Source organism: Phocoena phocoena, chromosome 1 (assembly GCF_963924675.1).
Source record: "Phocoena phocoena chromosome 1, mPhoPho1.1, whole genome shotgun sequence".
Classification (NCBI taxonomy): domain Eukaryota; kingdom Metazoa; phylum Chordata; class Mammalia; order Artiodactyla; family Phocoenidae; genus Phocoena; species Phocoena phocoena.
This window is the reverse complement of record NC_089219.1, coordinates 126,519,919-126,542,192: the sequence shown is the minus strand read 5'-3', so window position 1 is coordinate 126,542,192 and position 22,274 is coordinate 126,519,919. Positions and strand designations below refer to the sequence as shown.

Here is a 22,274-nt window from a genome sequence, read left to right as displayed (position 1 = left end):
TAGTCAAGAAATCATTGCCAAATCCACTGTCATGGAGCGTTTCCTCTACGTTTTTTTTTTTTTTTTTACATCTTTATTAGAGTATAATTGCTTTACAATGGTGTGTTAGTTTCTGCTTTATAACAAAGTGAATCAGTTATACATATACATATGTTCCCATATCTCTTCCCTCTTGTGTCTCCCTCCCTCCCACCCTCCCTATCCTATGTTTTATACTAAGTAAACCTAAAGGAAAGGCTGAAGAATCAGTTGTAAATAGTATAAGCTAGATGAAGACTTGAATTGAAGGACATCATTCTGGGGGAAAGATAAATAAATATTCACACTAAAGAAGGCAGAGAAATTTATTGCCACTTGAAACTGTAACTCAGATGAATCAGACCAAAACAAAACAAAACCATTAAGTTGACATTAAGACATAGTTATTTGATCATATTTGTCTTTTGAGGATTTCTTTACTGATAGGCACTTCTGCAACCAGTTAGGGTAATTTGGTATAAACATTTTGTGGACATTTTTAAAGGTATATAAAAGGATGTTTGATGATAGCTGGTCATAAGTAAATAATAATATATATGACATAAAAATTGATGAATTGCATTTTTGAGTTTGAACAATGTTCTAGAAAGATCCTACTTTTTTTTTTTTTTTTTTTTGCGGTACGCGGGCCTCTCACTGCTGCAGCCTCTCCCATTGCAGAGCACAGGCTCTGGAAGTGCAGGCTCAGCGGCCATGGCTCACGGGCCCAGCCGCTCCATGGCATGCAGGATCCTCCCGGACCGGGGCACGAACCCGTGTCCCCTGCATTGGCAGGCGGACTCTCAACCACTGCACCACCAGGGAAGCCCGAAGATCCTACTTTCTCTGCCATATTTCATAAGTATCAAATTGGATACTCCTGTTGTGCTGCAATTGTCAAAATGAGCTTAATAGTTAGAATGTTTCTTCTGTATATCAAGTTGCATCCACTCAAAATATGGAATCCCCTGCACAAAACCAAAATGAAAACATGTTTTGCTCAAGCATTTAATATGGCTGTAAAATATTTAAGTTTCCTAACATATAGCATTTATTTTGAAAGTAGTCCCTTCACCCACAGTATTTCCATAAGACTCTTTTGTAGCCCCTAAAAATCACCAAAAAGGGAAAGGACTCCTACCCCACTCCCTCCCCGACCCCTGCCAGCTACTTTTACTTTAGAGTGGAGGTCAGAAAACTTTTTCTGTAAAGGACCACATGGTAAATATTTTAGGCTTCACTAGTCATACAAACCCTGTTGTAGCTACTCAATTCTGCTGTTGTAGCACATGAAACCAACCACAGACAACAGTAAATGAATGGGTATGGCTGCATATGACCCAAGGCTGTAGTCTGCCAATCCTTGCTTTAGAGTACAGAAATTAATTTGCTTATGTAAAATATATAGCAAGATTAATAAATTAGAGCCGAAAAGAAAGGTATAGAATCTTTCTTTTAGTCCTTTAGGAAAACCATCCTGTAATGCCTGTATTGTCTATTTTAAATATATCTACACAGTTCCACTTTTTTCTTACCCTGAGATATTTATTAAGAAAGGGTAATCCAGAGTCCAGTACATGAAACATCTTTGGGGATATATATTATTTAAATAGAAAGTGATAATACTTCTAGCATGAAAAGAACCCCAGCTGCCAAATAATAATGACTCTGTAGTGTGCCTCCAACATACTGACTGTTAAAGGGCAGTAAGTTCTCCCTGGCAGTTACTGCAGCAATTGAAAGTTATGTTTTCATATCTTGTATAGGGATGAAATCGTCCAATATTTTTCTTTGTAGCAAGTAAGGTGGTTGGTGAAGACTCAGAAAATGGATTATCAGCTGAGCCCTCTGTACAGGTTACTGGATCCAAAATGCGTAGAACCTAAGGAAAATAAGAGGTGATGTCAGATGTATGCAGTAAGGACTGTAAAAGCCCTTGGTTTTATTAATATATAACTACCAATAAGTGCTATTTCATTAGTATGAAACTGCCATAAAAAATAACATCTGAATGATGAATTTGATTAGAGAACTTATGCCTTTTCTCAAAAAGCTCTAAATTTGACAATGATGTCAAGTTATTATATTACCTAGGTTACCTATTTTAAAAAATAATGAAATTACTCTTATGCATATTGATGAAAATATATGAAAACATAAAAGAAAATTAGGTTATATCAATTTTACTATAAGTGATGTTGATTTTTATCTTTAACCAAAAAGTATGCACTACCTTTCTCCCTCAGTCCTTCACTGAACTGCCTGGAATTGGGATTCTGCCTTCATTCTTCTACTGAAATGTTATTTCAACGTTTTTGATCATTTACTTGTAAAATCAATGGTTTTCATTTCTCTTTTTCTAATTTATATGCAATATTTGATACTAACAATCATGATTTTGTTTCTTGGATTCATGGACACCATACTCTCTTAATTCTTCTTCTGCTCTGATTTTTCCTATTCTGTTTCCTTTACTGAGACCCACAACAGGAGGAACTCTTGGGTTGAAAAAAATTCTCCAATTAAGGGCAAGGATAACATGGCTGGCTCATAGCTCCTGTTTCTCATTTTCATATTCTTCCAACCATCATCATATGATGAACATGGGTTATTGGGCAAAGGAGGCAGGTACTGGAATTGGAAAGGAATTGGGAAAAGCAGTAGCGGAAAGAGCTTTCTCTCCTTCTATGTAAGGCTTATTCAAAACAGCTTTCAGAAATGGCTTGAGATGTCTGTTTCCCTAGCTCTCTTATTGTCCAGCAGGTTTTTTTCCTTCTAAGTTACCAATGTACCCAAAGAGCTATAGCTAATTTAAAAATGTCCTGGCATCATTTAAGAGCTACCATTCTATTTCAGTACCTCTGTTTTTCTACTGGATTACTGCTTTTTCAATTTAGTTTTTGATATCCTTCTATTTTTTACAGAACTTGGTTAGATGCTACTGGACAAACAGAGATAAAGGGCTTATCTTAAAGCTGCTTATAAATTTAGAAGGGAAAATTATAACAGTACCCCAACCCTCTATATATGTTATTACATTATGTGCCTTTAGAGGGAGGAACAAAATGCCAAAGGAATACAATTAAAGGAGACCAAGATACCAGTATAGATACAAGGTTTCTAGATTTTAGCCTGAAAGTGATAGGGAAGGATTTTAAGCAGGGTGCCTTTCAGAGAGGTCACTCTATATACAGCAGGTGGATGAGGGATGGAGTGGGCACTAAAGCAGACATGGGAAGAACAGAGAAAGGGAGTTTACAGCAATAATCTAGCTAAGAAATGCTGACCTTGAAGCAATGTGGCTAAAAGGTCCAAGAGACACTAAGGAAGTAGGACTGTCAGTTTTGTTCAATGAGAGGATAAGGTGGATAAAAGATTGGGAGAAGGGGATGTAAACCAAGCCTTGAGGCTACCCACCATTGTATAGTGAAGTAGGAGGGTGTTGGGTTACGTAAGCCAAGGGAAGAGAGTGTTTCAAGATACCAGGAGTAGTTAATTATGCCAAATGCTCCTGGCAGCAACCAGGTAGGCAGCAACACCATTTCCCAACAAAAAGAACAGAAAAAGAGAAACGATTTTGGATAAAGCTGATGAGTTTAGTTTCAGGGACTGATTCAGTAAATAGCTGAACACCTGCTGTTGTACAAAGGATTATGCCAGACCTTGAGGAAATGTAAGACATAAGCTCCTTAAGGAACTTACAGTTTGGGAGAGAGATGGAGAATCAAACAATTGCAATTTAACATGATAAAGAGCTATACTAGATATATATATATATATATATATATATATATATATATATATATATATACACACACATATATGTACAAAATGGAAGCCTGGAGGAAGGAACATCTAGGTTTGCCTGTGGGATTCAGGGAAGGCTGATTCTTAAAGGCAATATAGTGGTTGGGCAAGATGAGAGATGTTGGGAGGGCAGTCTAGGCAGAGGGAAAGTATGTACAGAGACATGAGATACAGTGGCCTATCTGTGGAATGCAAGTGGTTAACACTGCTGGGATGTGAAGTGCAGAGGGTGGACACACCTGGAAAATGATACTAGAGAAGGGGAACTGGAATAATGATTAATGAAAGGCCTTCTCTACAATATGAAATAATTCAGATTCAGTAATGAGGGAGACTGGGAGCCCTCTGAACAGCAGTACCAAGAATGATGGGATTGGCATTTTTGAAATAACTCAACTGACAGTAGAGGATGGCATGGAGGCAGGTAAAAAGCAAGGTGGGGATATTGGTGAGGAGGCTATTACTAAAGTTTAGCCTGGAGATCAGGTGTTTGAACTTGGGAGAGGGGATAAATTAGAAGGAACTGATAGGACTTGTAAAGGCAACAGGATTAGAGGGATGAAGGATATAATAATAAAAATGATAGCTACTATTTATTGAGAAATTACTGTACCTATACTGGAAACTGCTACAGGCTTTATATGTATTATTTTACGGAATCCCCAAAACTGTTGAGATCACAGTTCATGGAGAGATGTTGAAGATTTTAAAACTGGAAAAGTTCTGGTAATGACAAGGCCTATGACGGGGATGAGGGTGAACCTGGATGGTTGTAGAACTGTGAGACCACAGTATTTGACAGGTCACCTGCATGAGCCCTCAATTCACACAGGACTGAAGGTACCAGGTCTACACTAATTGCTTCTGTGGAGTCTGGCACATTCCCATCTATATGGGGAAAAAACAAATAACATCTTAGACCAGAAGTAATCAATTATCTACTCTTGATTACTAAATTAAAAGTTCTACACAGTGGTTTTCATATCAAAATGAGCTCAAGAAAAGGATTATCAATGATTCAGTAGCTAAAAAATACGTCATCTTTAAAAACAACTACAACTACATTTTCTTCTCAAGTGTGTGAGAAAATTAAAGCTCAGAGGAGGAAATAATTTTCTACAAGATCCCTAGCTCATTAGTATGAGAATCAAATTTTGATCCCATATTTCCTAACTCCCAATGCCAAGCACTTTCCATTACAACATGTCACCTTTCAATAAGAGGACAGTCTTAGAGGTTCCACAGATCATGAAAGAGAAGTATTTTACCGTTTCAGCCATTTTTTCTGCTGGGGTGCTGCAGAATTCAACTGTTGATGGAAACTTTTTTTGACCATTAGTGCCAACATTTCCCAGAAGATGAGAATTTACTGCTTTTGCCAACTTGTGATTTGTTAACGCTAGTTCTGCTGTGCTGTGAGGTTGCGTGTTAGGGTAGTAAGTTTGCTCTCTTCCCCACTGCAAGGAGACCAAGAGCTCCTCCAACAACCTGCAAAGAACACACATGAGCACTCAATATTAATAAGAGGATAAAATATAAAAATCAAGAATGATGAATAAATGAGAAACATATTTCTGAAATCATATAGTATCTTTCTCCTCTATCTTTCTCTCAGAGTTCAATAAATCAGGAAGTCTGGTAAAATAAGTCACATTACAGAAAGCACTTATTGATTTTATGGTTATCTGGAAATCATTCAACAAACAGTACATTTTTTAATTCTCATATTTTAGTACAGGTAATAGTAGTATACTCATACAGTATTATACAACTACAGATTTGTGCATTTATTGAGATATTCATATGGTATATGTATATGATAATTTTTTGTGTTACATTGGTTGATTTCTAAATGATAAACTAACTTATAATGCTTGGGATAAAACCTACTTGGCCACAATCTATAAACATTTTTATATACTGTTGGATTTGAATCACTAAAATTCTGTTAAGGATTTTTGCATCTGTATTCATTAGACATATTGGCCTGTAGTTTTCTTGTAGTGCCTCTGTCTGGTTTTGGTGTCAAGATGATGCTGGCCTCATAAAATGAGTTGGAAATTGTTCCCTTCTCTATTTTCTAGAAAAGTTTGTGTAAATTTGGTTTTATTTCCTCCTTAGATATTTGTTAGTATTCACCAATGGATCCATATAGGCCTGGGGTTTCCTTTACTAGAAAGTTTTTGACTACAACGTAAATTGCTTTAATAGGTTAGGGCTATTCAGGTTATCTGTTCTTGAGTACTCTGGTGGTTTGGGTCTTTTAAAGAGATCATCCATTTAAGTTGTTGAATTGATTAGCATAGTGTTGTTCATAACATCCCCTTATTATCTTTCCTATGTCTACAGAATCTGTAGTGTACCCCTCTCCTCATCCCTGATACTAGTCATGTGTATCTATTTTTTTCCTGATTATACTGCCTAGAGGTTTTGTAAACTTATCTTTTCAAAGAACCAGTGTTTGGCTTTCTATTTCATTTATTTCTGCTCTCATCCTTTTCTTCCTTCTGCTTAATTTGCTCTTTGTGTTTCTTAAGAAGGAAGCTTAGATTATTGACGAGACCTTTTTTCGTTTCTACAATAAGCATTTAAAATTATAAATTTCCCTCTAAACACTGCTTTAGTTGCCTCCCACAAAATCTGATATTTTGATATATTGTGTTTTCATTCTTCTAATTTCCCCTATGATTTTCTCTTGACCTTTACTTATTTGATTTGTAAGAAATCAACTACATAAAAGTATAAAGTACATTTAAGGAAGACTATCAATTTTGACAGTTCTGGTGCATATAGGCATGAAAGTAAGCTCTAATACTGTAGAACAATCTTCAAAAAGATCTCCTTCTGGGTTTCCCTGGTGGCGCAGTGGTTGAGAGTCCGCCTGCCGATGCAGGGGACACGGGTTCGTGCCCTGGTCCGGGAGGATCCCACATGCCACGGAGCGGCTAGGTCTGTGAGCCATGGCCGCTGAGCCTGCGCGTCCAGAGCCTGTGCTCCGCAACGGGAGGGGCCACAACAGTGAGAGGCCCGTGTACCACAAAAAAAAAAAAAGATCTCCTTCCAAAGGAAAGACCGGTATGCTTTTTGGCTTCTACCAAAAACCATACAAAACTGCTATAACTATAACCAAAAATTACTTTTAAATCCAGAGATTTCTTCTATTATAGATATAACTAATTCTCTCCCCAATTAAGAATAAAAGAAGCATGTCTTCTGTTTTTTCAGTCTTTCTCCCTCCCCTGGGCATCTGTTTTAAAATGTATATGCTCAATAAGTTATTAAATGTAGAAATACTAAAGAACTATCTCAATAACAAAAATTGCAGGAGAAAGGAGAAGAGTTCAGAATGTAAACAAGTGCCATACTTCTGCGTAGCTATCATTTCCTGACGAAACTGTTCCCGTTCACTCAGGAGATCTTGTATAGCACTCTGTGCATCACGGTTTTGACGCTGTAAAACCGCTCTGGAGTTGGTTAACTCATCTGCCATAACCCTGGAAAAGATTAAAATCTTACATATAAATTCTCTGACAGTGTTAAGAAGTTAATATACTACCTTTGTGACTGTCATTTTTAAAAACTTACAAAAAAGATTTAATGTTGTCAAATTACTTCTCAGTTTTTAAATCTTCACTAAAAAACATTTAAAATCTTTATGAGCTTAGGACTTATTAAAGGACTCAATTAAAATATCTGTTTACAAAATGACAAAGGAAACAGTTTTTTAACTTTCCTATATAGTGACTTTGGAATGTACTTCAGTCTTATTCTAGATTAATCAAGTTTTGGAAAAAAATAACATTACTTAAATGTTTTTTAAATACGGAAAATTTAAGAGAAAAAAATGAGTTATTTTTCTGCCATCAATTACTTCTTTGTCCTTAGAAAAATATTAAAGATAGATTTATAAAAAAGCAAAACTAAGTCCTTCTTCCAGTCCAGCATCCCCATCCTTCTTTTATAATCAGTGATCAATAAAGTAACCAATATATTTTTCTAGAAAAAAATAATTTATTTGTATATCAACAAAAAATTATGTGTAAAAATAACTATATTCATATTATTTACAAAAAAGGGATTATTTAATACAAACTTTTCTACAGTTTGCTTTTTTTCACCTAATAATTTATCTTGGTGATTTTTTTTCATATTAGCACACATAGAGCTCATTCCCTTTTTTTAAAAAAAACAGCTTAATGTCTTCTTCTGATTGGATGTACCAAAATGTATTTAACCAATTCTCTATTGATGGAACTGAAGCAAAATTTTAAAGTATTTTTATTCAGCTGAAAATCTTAAAACTAAAGTCTCAGACCATAGTAACCACTGAATTCCTTAAAATGAAAACAATTCTGACATTAAAAGATTAAATCAACTAAAATATCAATAAAGTTTGGTTTAATTATTATTGCCCTTAAAGTGTTACTATCAGCATTGATCAGAATGTTAAAAAAAAGTTATTACAGTAATCTGTAAAATATATGCATGAGTTGCTTCTTAAGCTGTTCAATGAGAATTAATTAATATTCATTCTAAGTCAATAAACAGTAAATTCATTTCTCCAAATAGATCCTATAATAGTACAATTAGAAATAGATGTGTGTTAGATGGATAACACCCAGATCCTGTTCTCTAGTAACTCGAAGTTGGAAGGAGGGGATAAATAGACAATCATAATATGTAAGAGAGCTTCCCAACTACCAGTGTGTCCATGGGCCTGGTGGTTCTAGAGGCCTGGGGTTCTCACCTCTACTGGAGAGTAGCCTCATCCAGTATGCTATACAGTACGTCATGCAGATGTTATCATTTTCTGTTTGTGCATGGTGAGAAAAAGGTTGGGAAGCTCTATTATGTAGTAAAATGAGCTGTAAGAACAGAGCACGAGAGACAAAATATGATGTACGGAGTGGCAATGATATTTGAGTTCTCCAGATAGAAGGTGGGGAAAAATAGTCTTTAAAAAAATTTACATATTTATTAATTGCCTGAGTTTACAGTTTTGTTTTGATCTTAAACATTGTAGTAGGAGTGATTTCTACTATAGAAGAGTAACTCAGAATTCTGGAATGCGGGAGGTGCTTTTTGATACCACTTTTCCATTTACGGAGACTGTATGACCATCCAGAGGAGGGAGACTCCACATCTTAAATAATACATGAGGTACTCTGACAATTTGAATCAGAAATTTTCACACTACAATCTATTTTCTTGCATTAGGGGTCAAAAGTCTGATAGAGCAAAATCTAGGAAATGAAATACTCTTTAAAATAGAAAATACCTGCTTGCAAGGAATTTACTTCGCCACACATCACACTGTATGGACATCCGTTCTAACTGTTCGGAAAGCTGAGCTGTGTTTCGACCTAGGGCTTCGTTTTCTAAAATAAGCTGATTTTTCTCACGGGCTAGACGTTCAAAGTGATATTGAAGATCATCCCCAACAGAAGCCACCAGCAGCTTTTTTAACTCACGATTGACCTGGAGGAAATCATGACCAATACAACAAGCTCAAAGTGATGCCAGTGACTTTAATGTAGCAAAATGAACAAAAGAGAAACTGTGTTTCATGTAGTTTGGACCTCCATTACTAAAAGTGTGTATCAAAAAGTGATATTAAATATTTAAGTTTCATAATGTATATAACCATGTCTATATCTCTATTAATCTATAGTCTATGTGGTTATAATCTGAGCCTCTAATTATAAGAGTACAAATCATTATCATAAAAATTACAAACTGCCTCCAGTCAACACTTAAAGGCAAAAAATTAGAAAAGTGAACCAATAAATTTTGCTAAAAGGTATGACAGAGTGTTTTATAAATCTTTTCCAACATTTAAAAATTGATTTCTTTGTGCCTTGCGATTTTTATTTTTAAGAATTTAAGCAAAAAAGCAATTCACATGTCTATAAGCATGTTCTTCACATTGTTATCAAAAATGCAAAAAATTAAAACATAAATGTCCAATAAAAGGTATTGGTATATGGTGCAGTCATTGAAGAACACTGTTGCTATTAATAATGATATTTTAATAGAATATCCTGTATTAACAACTAAAAAACAACTAAAAAAAGTGAGTTACAAGGCAAAAATATACTCAGTATGTATAATTATGCATTTATAGCCAGATGGTATAATATAGGTAGCACTATTTTCATTATTTTTTCTGTATTTTCTAAAATGTTTACAAATAAATATGTACTAGTTTTATAATTTGAAATCAGTTATTTAAAAATATATTATTAAATATATTAGAAACATATTTGAATGACAGCCACTGTGTCACAAAGACTAACATCTAGCAAAAAGATGTATAATCTAACAGAGAGGAAAACTGGGGCTGGTAAGGCCATTACTAAGATGTAAATATTAAAGAAAGTGAATCAAGCACTATAGATAATTTTCCATTACAATGAAGACACTGATACTTACACCACCATTCTCTTTATTCTAAGTATTATCTACACATAGAAAAAATACTTGGAATTTATGGATTCTTAAAGCAAGGATTATTAACTAGTCTTACTTAGTGAATCTCTGGTTTGCAAGTTCATAACTGTAACCTCCTTTACAACTTATAGGTGGTCTTGTCCAAAGTACCTCACATTGTCCAAAGTACCTCATACTTCAACCATGTTTAGAGGATAAGTTCCCAACATAAACTAGTTCTAGAGGCACTAAAGAGAATGAGAAATTTAAGAGGAAGTTTTTTAGATAAATGACAAGTTATAATGACATTGCAAGAGGAAGTACTGTTTTCTAACATGCAGGCTCAGAAGGCCCAGGTATAAAGAGAGGTACTCATTAAACCTATTAAGGCTGTTCTTACCTCTGACTGTACTCTGAGCTGGTTTGAAAGACCTTCTTTGTCCTGTAGTAACCTCCTTTCAGAGTTCTTGAGCTTTTCCAATATATTCTTTACCTCGGATAGTTCCTTTCTGGGTTCTTCAACTCCCTCTGGCTGGCCAAGGAATTCTCCTTTATGATGTCCCAGAGACTTAACCTTTGCATTTTTGTTGGGGATATCATGGGTTATAGCGGCTTTGGGAACTAATATTCTTACAGCTTCGACTTCCACTGCTTTTTCAGCGAGAATCTTCCCTAGCTGAAGAACGCCTGGGCTCTCTGATGGAACTGCTTTCTTTCGTGGACTTGGAAGGATGTGATGCTTTATAGGTTGGATTCCAGGAGTAACTTCAATAGATTTAGGTGGTTCCTCAGTTTCCATTCCATCTCCCGCTCCTCGAATTGGGGATGAAGTAAGGATGACTATAGAAGGGAAAACAAAACATAAGCTACTTACTGAAAAGAAATGCCAGGAAAATGCTAAGACATGCCTTACCCTACATTCAGAATTCCTGGTACTGAAAAAAAGGGAAAACATTTAGAGTAAAAATTTTCAAAACAATCATGTGTCAACAAAAGATGAACAAAGTCTTACAGGTTCAAACTTTCCTTAAGTAAATGGTTTTTCTCTTGGTAGAAACTGCAAGAGATTTGGAATCAAGGTATTTGGCTTCAACTTCTACTTCCTAGTATAATCCTAAGTAAATAATGTAATCCTCCATGAATCTCTATTTCCTAATCTGCAAAATGGAGATAGTAACAACTATGCTACAGGGTTGTGGTACGAAACAATGTAATAAGATCAAATGCCTGGCACGTTGTAGACAATAATATTAAATATAAAAACAAAATAAGCTATGTATGTACGTATTTGAAAGTGTCTACCTCAAAAATAGATTGACCTGTTTTTGTGAACTCTTAGCAAAGAATGCTTCACAAGTTATCCAACCAGATTCCTTAATACTCTCTCTCCTAGACTTTTGTTTCTGCTATTTCTTATTCTATTAAATGGCTTCTTTTGACACTTACTGTGATTCTCACTTATCCCTTTAAGAAGTCAGCTTAAACTCTACTCTGCATTAAATTTTCCCAACTGTTCTAGTCTACTCTCTGAATGACTATGCTACTTACTATCTCAGACATTCAGTTTGAATCTTAATCATGAACCATAATTATCATTTATGGGTTTTGTTATATGCTAAATCTCACTTTCCCAATAAGTCTGATAAGCACACTACGGCCAGGCATCATGCCCTCAACAAGTGGAAGGAGCATGGTATTATAGAAATGACATGAACTCTGGGATCAGCCAGATCTGGTTTTGAGTCCCATTTCCACCACTGCTGTACAATCCTGGACAAAATCCTGCAATTATCTGAGCTTCAGTTTCAGCCTCCATAAAATGAATTTAACAATACATCTAGGGTTACCTTATGTCTTAAATGAGAAAATGGTTAAGTAACAAATACACATTTATAAAAGATTTACCATGTGCCAAACACTATTCTAAATACTTTACACATAACTCATTTATCCTTACAGTAACCCTTTGAGGTAAATATAATTAGCTCTATTTTATTGATGAAGAAAATAAGGCACAAAGAGGTTCAAGGACTTGCCCAAAGTCCTTGGGCACAGTTAGTAAGTAGAAGATGCAGAATGCAATTCTGGGCAGCCTGGTCCCAAAGACTGAGGCCTTAACCACTGCACACACTGCCCCTTCAAGTGTCAAAAGTGTCTTGCACAGAATTGCAGACATTCAATAAATGGTAGCTCCCATTCCTATCCTCTGTAACACTTAATACATTGCTGCACACATTTACTAATCTGCTCAATTAAAATAATCTCCCGTCTGGGACTTCCCTGGTGGCGCAGTGGTTAAGAATCTGCCTGCCAATGCAGGGGATATGGGTTTGAGCCCAGGTCCGGGAAGATCCCACATGCCGCAGAGCAACTAAGCCCGTGAGCCACAACTACTGAGCCCGCATGCCACAACTACTGAAGCCCACATGCCTAGAGCCCGTGCTCCGCAACAAGAGAAGCCACCGCAATGAGAAGCCTGCTCACCACAACTAGAGTAAGCCTGCGTACAGCAAAGACCCAATGCAGCCAAAAAAAAAAATCTCCCCTCATATAAGGCAAACCTGGCTAGCCGTCCTTAGTTTAGATAACCTTTGGAAGGCAGCTATGCTCACCACTGTACTACCATTGCTCCAGTCAAATAACAAAAATTTTGTTTCTTTTCTCCTATTTTACCTTACCTCAAATTAAGCAGTGTAAGAAGTTTCACTGAGTCATCTTTCTCCAAGAAAGGGCTAATTTCACTAATTGATTCAAGAAAATAAGTGGTTTAGAGCTTAGAAAGAATGGAGGATCTGCTAGAATGGGAAATGTTGCAACCTTGGGGGAATGGCTGAGATGATACCTAACCTACATGGAGTTCTTGAATTAGTATATTCAGTAACATCCCTATGAGCTACAAGTTAGATTCCTTGCCATTTTACAAGTCCAGCATACATCTGAGAAAATGGAGGCCAAAACCTAGGAATGGTAATAATTAGCTTTTATTCAATTTACTATGTGCCAAGGACATAGTTCTAAGTCCTTCAGATGCATCAATATCATTTAATTTTTACAAGTTTCATGGGGTAAGCACAATAGTACCCATTTTGTAGATAGAAACAGAGGCTGTGAAAGGTTAAATAGCTTGTCCAAATCATCAGTGTCAAACTGGGATTTGAGTCTGAATATGACTCCAGAGCTAAGCTGTTAATTGGTCTGGGAGGCCTTCCACAAACAAAACTATTGCCTCATCAACCTTGAACTTACTGCCTCTGGTAATAGCCCTATTTGTCAGGTTGCAAAAGCCCACAGAATTTATATAACAGTTATAGTGAACTTAAAAAAATGCAGATCTGATCTGCATCAAACCCTTGAATGGCTTCCTATCACTCTCAGAATAAAGACCAAGATCCTTACCATGGCCTATATGGCCCTTGGTGATCAGGCCCCCTGCCTATCTCCTGGGTCTCAATTTATGCCATTCACTCCCTCAGAGCCTAAGTTCCAGTGTTACTTGCTTTCTTTTAAGTGTCTCAATAGGAGCAAATGCCTTCCTCTTCCTCTGCAGACATTTCTTCTTGGAATATTCTTGGAATCTTCTTCCTAACTTCTCCCCTACTCATCCTTCAAATCTCAGTTCAACCTTTCCAAAGGGAGGCCTTTCTCTAATCTTCCATGATTAGGCTAGGTTCTTTGTTTACACGCCCCTAGAGCAAAGACCCTGCCTTCTCTGTTTACCATTTATCAAAATGGTAAACATTTTTTTCAGTGTAATTAGTTATATACTATTTGTGCCTTCCACTAGGATATAAGTTCCATGAGGGTAGGGACTATGTGTCACTCGTTTACCACTATATTCTTAGTAAAGTGCCTTGTACCCAGAACTCTCTATCTGATAAACAATAAATACATGGAAGCAAGAGGAGGGGAAAAGGATAAGCACATATAACAATGGTGATGATAAACTTTTGAGTTTTACAGGCAACAAACATGCTGCTTGGTGCCTAATATTAGCCAGACATTGTATGAGGTAGTGGGGACCTCTATGCTTAAGAAACTTACTATCTAAACTTGAGGAGACAGGACATACATGTAAAAAGATAACATGTGTTACTGGGTAATATATAATAAGTGTGCAATAAGTGGTAGAAACATATTTCTACAGAAATTTGATTTCTACAAAAATGTTAATTGAACAATCATGGACTATTGATCAGTCTTTGGTGAATTCATTACTGTCTAGCCAAATCATATATTCATATGATTTGAATATACATTTAAAATGTTGTGTTAATTTCTCGTGTACAGCAAAGTGATTCAGTTATATGTATGTATACATTCTTTTTCATATATTTTTCCATTATGGTTTATTACAGGATATTGAATATAGTTCCCTGTGTAGGTCCTTGTTGTTTATCCATCTGATATATAATAGTCTGCATCTGCTAATCCCAAACTCGCAATCCATCTCTCCCAGGTTTCTACTTTTTAATTAGCTTATTTAGCTTCTTCTTCCAAACTTAGTTATATAGATACAGAAACTACAGAGTAGAACAGATTATCATCATACACAGTCACATATCTTCTGGTTTCTATTACTATTTTTAAAACATTACATTATTAAAAGATATTAAGAAGAAAAAATTAGGTATATTCTAATCATTCTAACATAACTTTTCATTACTTCAAATTTCTTCAATATTTTTATATACTTATACTCATAATTAACTTTATAAGCTTAATATATTTTTCTGTTTTGCTAGTCTTCATATTTTCATTTTATGACTATATTATTTCTTCAAGTTAATATAGCACTATTTAATTAATTACTATTTTATTGTTGGATGTTTAGACTCCAATTTTTTATTATAAAAATGCTATAGTGAATATTTTTATGCCTACAGGTTTTTTTTTCAAATTCTGAATTATTTCTTTTGAATAAATTCCCAAGAATAGAATTAATGTGCCAGGTGAAGATCTGCATTGTCAAACTGCCTCACAAAATAACCCTACTGATGTATCAGTAGATCTATTACTTATGTCTTTATTTAGTTTTATTTTTTGCATGCTCCATATCCATGAGCTAATGCAATGCTTAAAAGTAAATAAGAAAACATTCTAAAGTGTTTAGAATGGCACAGTAAGCACTCATTAAATGTTACCTCCTATTGCTTTTATTATTATTCTTTAAAAAAATCTAGTAACTTTGGATCTTGATTAAGGTGAGAAAAAGCTTAATATCATAAAATATAATTGTGCCTTTTATTCTCTTATGCTAAAGTTTTACAAAGTTATATCGTCAGACTTTAGGACTATTTTTTCATTTATCAGATTTTTGGGGACTTTTTCCTAAGTATGTAGTAATGTACTGGGAATCCTGAGTTATGTTACACAGGAGGTAGGAAGACATCTGAGGTATAATTAAGGTGTTCTATTTAACAAAACGTTTTATATTAAAATATTTTGTCATTTCTATATTAAATGTTAACTAAGACATACCCTGAGCTTTAGGACTGACTCTACTTTCAAAAAGATGAACAAAGGAATACTTCCGAAAGTGAAATAAAGGGTTTGGTACTTTAGTTCATGCTGTAGCACATCAGCATGGAGAAGAATTCCCACTGAACTGTTTTAAAAATGAAGGCCTATTCCCATGCTTTTAAAATATGGTTTCAAGTTTGTCTAACTCTATCTTGTGCAAATTTAATTTTGTCACTAAGGCATCCTGGCATTTAAGAAGTAATGTAGAGTCATGAATTAACTACAGATTCACAATAAAAAAACACAACAAAAAGACACACTAGAGCTATGCCATTCAGGCCCACTGAAGCTGAAGAAATAAGAAGCAGGTGTGACATCTGTTAAGATTAAATACGATTTCTAGGCAAGTCGTAACATTTTTGAGTTGGAATTTTAGGTAATGGAGATTCAAGAGCAAATCACAAAATGGTTAATGCTAAATTTAAAAGGCAAAGAAACAATGGGTATTGAACAGAAATCTCTTTTCAAACAAAATTGTCCTAAAATTCCAATCAAGAAATTCAATCAATTTGGTTCAAACTCAATTTACTCTTCCTTTATTTAAACTGTTCTACTTACTCAAGCACTTGTGAGTCCCAAAGCTGTACCATATCTCACAGGGCAGCTCCCTTTGTAACAAGTGTGCTTCTAGCTACTGTGCACGGGCAAGGAGGCAAGGGGGAGTCAGGGCTTTACATTTTCTCGCCCAGTAACTTACTTTCATAATTCTATTTTTTCTGTGACCCACATAGAAACCTTTACTACATATGCACTAGGCCCAATCCAGGGCACATTCATGAGCAATTACCTTCAGTCAAGTGGGATGACAGTGATCTATGGTACCAGCTCTGTAATTATGAGTAATGTTTAAGTAAAGCAAAACATCAATCCCTTCCCATTCTTTGAAGGGAAACAACAAAACAATTCTTCAATTACTCATCAACATTAACTTCCACCTGTGATCACTTATCAAAGAATTAAAACATATCTAAGCTTTATGGCTCATTCTCACTGCCCTTCCCCCAAACTGGTGAAATGTAGCAAGAGAACAAATAATACTGTTCAGTAGGGGTTGGCAAACTTTTCCCATAAAGGGTCAGATAACATTTTAGGCTTTGTGGACCATGAGGCAAAATTAAGGATACTACTGATATACAGGCATTTATATATGAAGAGAAAAAACAAAATTTTAAAGATGAAATTCAAATTATAATTATTGAGTGAAGTTTTTTTGGGTAATATAGGTTTAATAATGAGAAGAATAGAGTTCTTTTTTACTTGGGATAACACCTGGCTTAAGTGAGATTCAAAGCTCGTGTTCCCTATTATCAGACTGCCTGCAAATATTCTCAGCAGGCCCAAGAGCCATAAATTGCCAACCCTTGCTCTAGAATACTGAGGCAAAAAGAACATTATTTTATAGTCTGTAATGAAACAAACATTTCTCCTTTTTTGATAAGACTGTAAATCTATGGAGACAGATACTCAGAGTCAGCAGGATGGTACAATAAAACTAGACTAGACTCTGAGTCAAAAACTTCAGTCTCCACTGCCACACATTGTGTGACCTTGGGCAAACCACGTAACCTTACCTCTCCCCCACCATCCTACATTGCTTTCAGAATAATGCAAATAGAAGAGTGTTTCAAAATAATTTGTTTCTTTCCTAAACTGTTGAGATCTCCTCAGGGCGGGGACTGCCTCCTAATCTTGGTATCATCAGCTTAATGAAATGGTGCTTGGTGCAGAAAGGTGAGTAAGTGCTTATGGAAGTTCATCAATGTTAACATTAACACACCACCTAGATTTCCTTTTAACATCCAATAACTAACTCATTTAAAAACTGCTCAATTTTTTTCCTCTACACGAAATCATTAATTACTAACTCATAATCTGACAAACTTCTCAGATCGTATGCAGATTCAGTTATAAAACAGTAAAATTAGGGATCATCACTTGGTAATTTTAAATTAATATTCTTTTATATGTCACCAGTATCACCCAATGAAGTTTACTTACCACTAAATTAGAAAAATATGCTATAGGCAGTGGACTTAAGAGTCAGGCCCACGTTTACTGACATGGAATCCAAATGTTCCTTTTGTCACAGGCCCCGCAAATAAAAGAGCTTCCCGCTCAAATAAGTGTGGGCAGTGCTGCATACCACACATATCTCTTTGGAGCTGCACATACCACATATATCTCTTTGGAGCTGTACATTAGTATATTAAAGGCTCTGAAGGGTCCTGTAGTATAATCTCTCCCTTAATCCAGCATTTCTCTAATTTATCTGTCCATGGAATCCTTTTTCACCTAATAACTATTGTTCCACAGACTTAGAGTTAAAAGTTAGACTATTTTATGGAATTATAAATATTTGAACATCTCAGACCTTCCTATTTGGTCTATTTTCACTAAACTGTCTGACTTTAATCCCTTTACTTTTAATTTCAACCTTGCTTCCCCAAAAAGTTTTGGATTCAAATTCTAATTTTCTAATTGTTCCTATTTATTGCATGTTTCCCTTTCAAAAAACCTTAGCAGCAAGGACACATCCCTCTCATGATGACAGCATTGCTCAAATGTCTGCTGAGAAGAAGTTCTGTCCCTACAAGCCAATCTTGCTTCTTTTCTGAGGCACTTACAGGAAATGCAGGCAACTGACAAATGTCAACCATATAAGTGCACCTTTTCTCAGGCCATGTGATAACAAGTAACTGTTCTTCACTAACAGCTAAAATGATATTAAACGAAGGATTAAGACTAACAGCTGAATTATCTACCTCACTGTAAAATTAAGATCAAATGAAGTAATGTATGTGAAAGTGCTTTATAACTCTAATCCTCAGTACAAACAAGTAACAACAAATAAATAATTTCACAGAGGCTTTGCAATAACTAACTTCTAATTACTAATGATAATGTCGTATTTAGTTTTTCGTTTTTTGCCAAGTACCATGCTAACTGCTTTCATAGTAGTTATGATTTAATTGCTCTTATTTCCCATTAATCCCCAGCTTATTACTTTCATTTCAGTTTCTGGTTTGCTCATTCTAATAATATAAAAAGCCTCTGGTGACCTGAAATGCTCTTGCACTCAGCTGAATTAAATTCAATTAAATATTTATTGGCATGATCTTCGCTGTCTAAACACATTTAAACCCCCTTTAAAGAGTTTGCTTTTGGAGATCTGCTTGCTGCAATACTGGCTTCTAGAAAGTAGTTTCCCATATCTCACTGACAGCTCCAACCTCCACAACTCACTCTACCCAAGAGTAACCTGAATCAAGAGGAGCTCACTTTGGGACAAGCTAAGACTGTTATCTATGTCTAAGTGAAGATAATCAGTAGACAGTAAGCTACAAGGGTCTGAATCACAAGGAAAGAGATCTGAGCTATAGATAGATTTGGAAGCCATCCTTATAATTACTAAAGCTGTGAGAGTAGAAGAGAAGGAGGACTGAAAAACATTAATATTTAAAAGATAAACCAGAAGAAGAGGAGAATTAAAAAGAAACTATAACTGGAGCAGTGGTGTCCAACAGAACTTTCTACAATTATAGAAATGTTCTATATCTGCACTTTCTAATACAATACCCACCAGCCACATGTGGCTATTGAGCACTTCAATGTGGCTAATGTGACTGAGAAACTGGATTTTTAGTTTTTTTTTTTTTCAGTACACGGGCCACTCACTCCTCTCCCGTTGCGGAGCACAGGCTCCAGACGCGCAGGCTCAGCGGCCATGGCTCACGGGCCCAGCCGCTCCGCGGCACGTGGGATCCTCCCGGACCGGGGCACGAACCCGTGTCCCCTGCGTCGGCAGGCAGACTCTCAACCACTGCACCACCAGGGAAGCCCTGGATTTTTAATTTTTAAAAATACTAATTTAAGCTCAAATAGCCACATGTGGCTACTGCATTGGACAGTGAAGGGCCATAGAGTAGATGGAAAATAAGAGTAAAGTCATGGAAATCAAGGAAAGAAAGTATTTCAAAAAGTGGGAATGATCAATAGTATGAAATGTTATACAAAGGACAAGCAAGGCAGGACTAAAAAGTAACTACTGTAGTTAGCAAATGTTCTGAGTTGAATTGTGTCCCACCCATACCTCAGAGTGTGACCTCATTTGGAAATAAAGTCATTGCAGATGTAATTAGTTAAGATGAGATCATACTGGAGTAGTGTGCACCCTAATCCAATATGATTAATGTCCTTATAAAAAGGAGGAATTTGGACACAGAGACATACATGCACAGGGAGAATGCCATGTGAACAAAAAGGCAGAGATCACTGTGATGTGTCTACAAGCCAAGGAATACTAAAAATTGCCAGCAAACCACCAGAAACTAGGAGAGAGGCCTCGAACAGATCCTTCCCTAGTGCCTGCAGAGGGAGCATGGCATGGCTCTGCCAACACCTTGATCTTGGACTACTAGACTCTAAAACCATGAGACAATAGATTTCTGTTGTTTAAGCCACCAGTTTATGATACTTTGTTACAGCAGCCCTAACAAACCAATGCAATAAGAAAAAGGTCTTTTATACCTGAGAGTTGTTTGTCCATCTACCCAAATCTTTAAAAATGTACATTCTTATTATTTAAATCTTAATCTTCTAGTGGACAGAGAACATAGCTATAAAAAATTTGCTTTTACACTACTGTTTAACAGTAGTAGTCATCTAATAAATACTACCAAATAATGTTATTATTCACCTGTATATCTGTAGTACTGAAATGTAAACTCTGCATTAAAAAACAAACATGAAGAGATATGAAATACAAATGATTCCCAAGGGCTCTATGGGGTTTGGTTACCTGGCTCAAACAGTCCTTCATCCTATCATCATAAATTTCATGTTTTAAAAACAATTATCAGCAAAAGAACACTTACCTTTGGTTTCTAAACTTTCAAGAGTAGTCATTTTTTTCACCAATAAAAATGTACCCCAAGACTTCTACTAAAAAACCTAAAAATGTATAAAATGAAAGAATTAAAACAATACCATATAAACACATTCACTAAGTCCCCGTAATTTATATACTGTGATATTCTCCTTCTGCATTTAATAAGGCTGCATTTAGGAGGTGCCCCTTATAGCCCTTTTTCACAAGGTGATATTGTTATGGTTCCCAAATGTCTCAAAAAAATTAGGGGTGGTTTATTTTCAAATTTCTGTTTCAGTGTATACTCTAAATTACCACCAGTATATTCTAAATTATCAGATGTGTGTCCTTAAATTTATCTCAGAAAGAGTACTATAGTTACTGTAGGGGCTTTTGTATCGCTGATATGACACCAGGAATTTAAAAGTAATTATGTTCTCAGTATACATTATTGACACTATTTTGTTCACTATATATATCAGAGAGGAGCTTCTGTTCAGATGTTTAACAAGCGACAAAAAATTCATGATAATTTGCACTTCTTGGTAATAAAATTAAAATGGCATAGCATATGCTTTCAGAAGTGTATGCATGGCCTTACAGTACAGACTAAGATTCAGTGGAGAACGTGAGAAGGAAGGTGATACTAATGCAGTGATTATGAGTATGATGAACTGGACACTGGATGACAACTGGTTTCACCACAAAAATGATCACTCGGGTACTCGATATAACTTGGCATAGCGTCTCCCACGACTACCTTCCTCAAAAGTCACAAACCCTCCTCCTATTGTTCTGAAAACAGGTCTCCAAAGCCCCTTCGAAAGAGCAGTGAGCCCTCGGAAGATGCGCAGCGAAATGTACGAGCACAGCCAATGTCGGCCGGCAAACACCAAGGGAAGGGGGTGAAGGATGGGTCTGGAGTGGGTAACAGGTATGAAGGCGGCAGGATGGAAGCGACAAGCCTGTCAACCTCTGCAGTCCCCAGAAGTCGAATCCCAAGTTCCGTGCCTGTCTGAACAAGCCTTCCTGGAACAACAGGCAACCTTTCCTTACAAAGCGACTTAACACCAAACTTCAACTCAGACCGCCGTCCCGTTCCAAAACGCCCTCTTAGTTACACAAGTCCGTTTTTGGACTTACCTCTCAGACTCTTACTCTTCCTATTGCAGGGGCCCTCACTTTACAGGTTCTTCGTCTAGATCTCACTGGGCTAACTTCTCCACACACAACTCTCGTACTCGGAAGTCAATTCGCCCAGGCCTTGGTGACATCAAGCTTCTGGTTCACAAATAATCACTTCCGATTACTCAGGGTTTCGTTTCCGGAATACTTTTCCAAAAGAAAAAGGTAAACACACTCTGTGGTGCGTTTAAACTCAAGTAACACAGAACATCTTCTGTAAGACTTCAGTAAGTGAAAACCGGATGAACCCTTATTAAAAAATAAAATGTAGACTATTTGGACCCTAGCCGCGTATTAGTTTCAACTTCCGAGTTATCTATCGGCCAAACGGAAGTGATGATGCTGGCACGAGGTAGGCGGTGTTCCGTCGCCCCAGGCGACGGAGTGAAAGGGCGGGCCTGTCGATTGGATGGGCGGAGCTGAGTTTACTTTTAGCCAATAGGGACGA

At 36.3% G+C, this 22,274-nt stretch overlaps 1 protein-coding gene across 1 annotated transcript; it reads right to left on the bottom strand.

Moving 5' to 3' along the window:
* Positions 1–1,549: 1,549 nt before the first annotated feature.
* Positions 1,550–21,922, bottom strand: BLZF1 (basic leucine zipper nuclear factor 1). The gene is made up of 7 exons (XM_065891616.1): positions 21,785–21,922; positions 20,649–20,724; positions 10,655–11,094; positions 9,104–9,303; positions 7,191–7,319; positions 5,094–5,313; positions 1,550–1,900 (listed from the first exon to the last, which is right to left on the bottom strand). The coding sequence occupies exons 2-7, from the start codon at positions 20,677–20,679 to the stop codon at positions 1,715–1,717; spliced, it is 1,206 nt and encodes a 401-aa protein (XP_065747688.1). The 5' UTR covers positions 20,680–20,724; positions 21,785–21,922; the 3' UTR covers positions 1,550–1,714.
* Positions 21,923–22,274: the final 352 nt, after the last annotated feature.

Bases quoted from the DNA above. Each gene is read 5' to 3' on its own strand.
- BLZF1 (XM_065891616.1), bottom strand. From the start codon at position 20,679: ATGACTACTCTTGAAAGTTTAGAAACCAAAG. The intron at 11,095-20,648 runs GTAAGTGTTCTT...TCCCTTCTATAG, and splicing joins TGAAAGTTTAGAAACCAAAG to TCATCCTTACTTCATCCCCA. The intron at 9,304-10,654 runs GTAAGAACAGCC...GATTTCCTCCAG, and splicing joins AGCTCAGAGTACAGTCAGAG to GTCAATCGTGAGTTAAAAAA.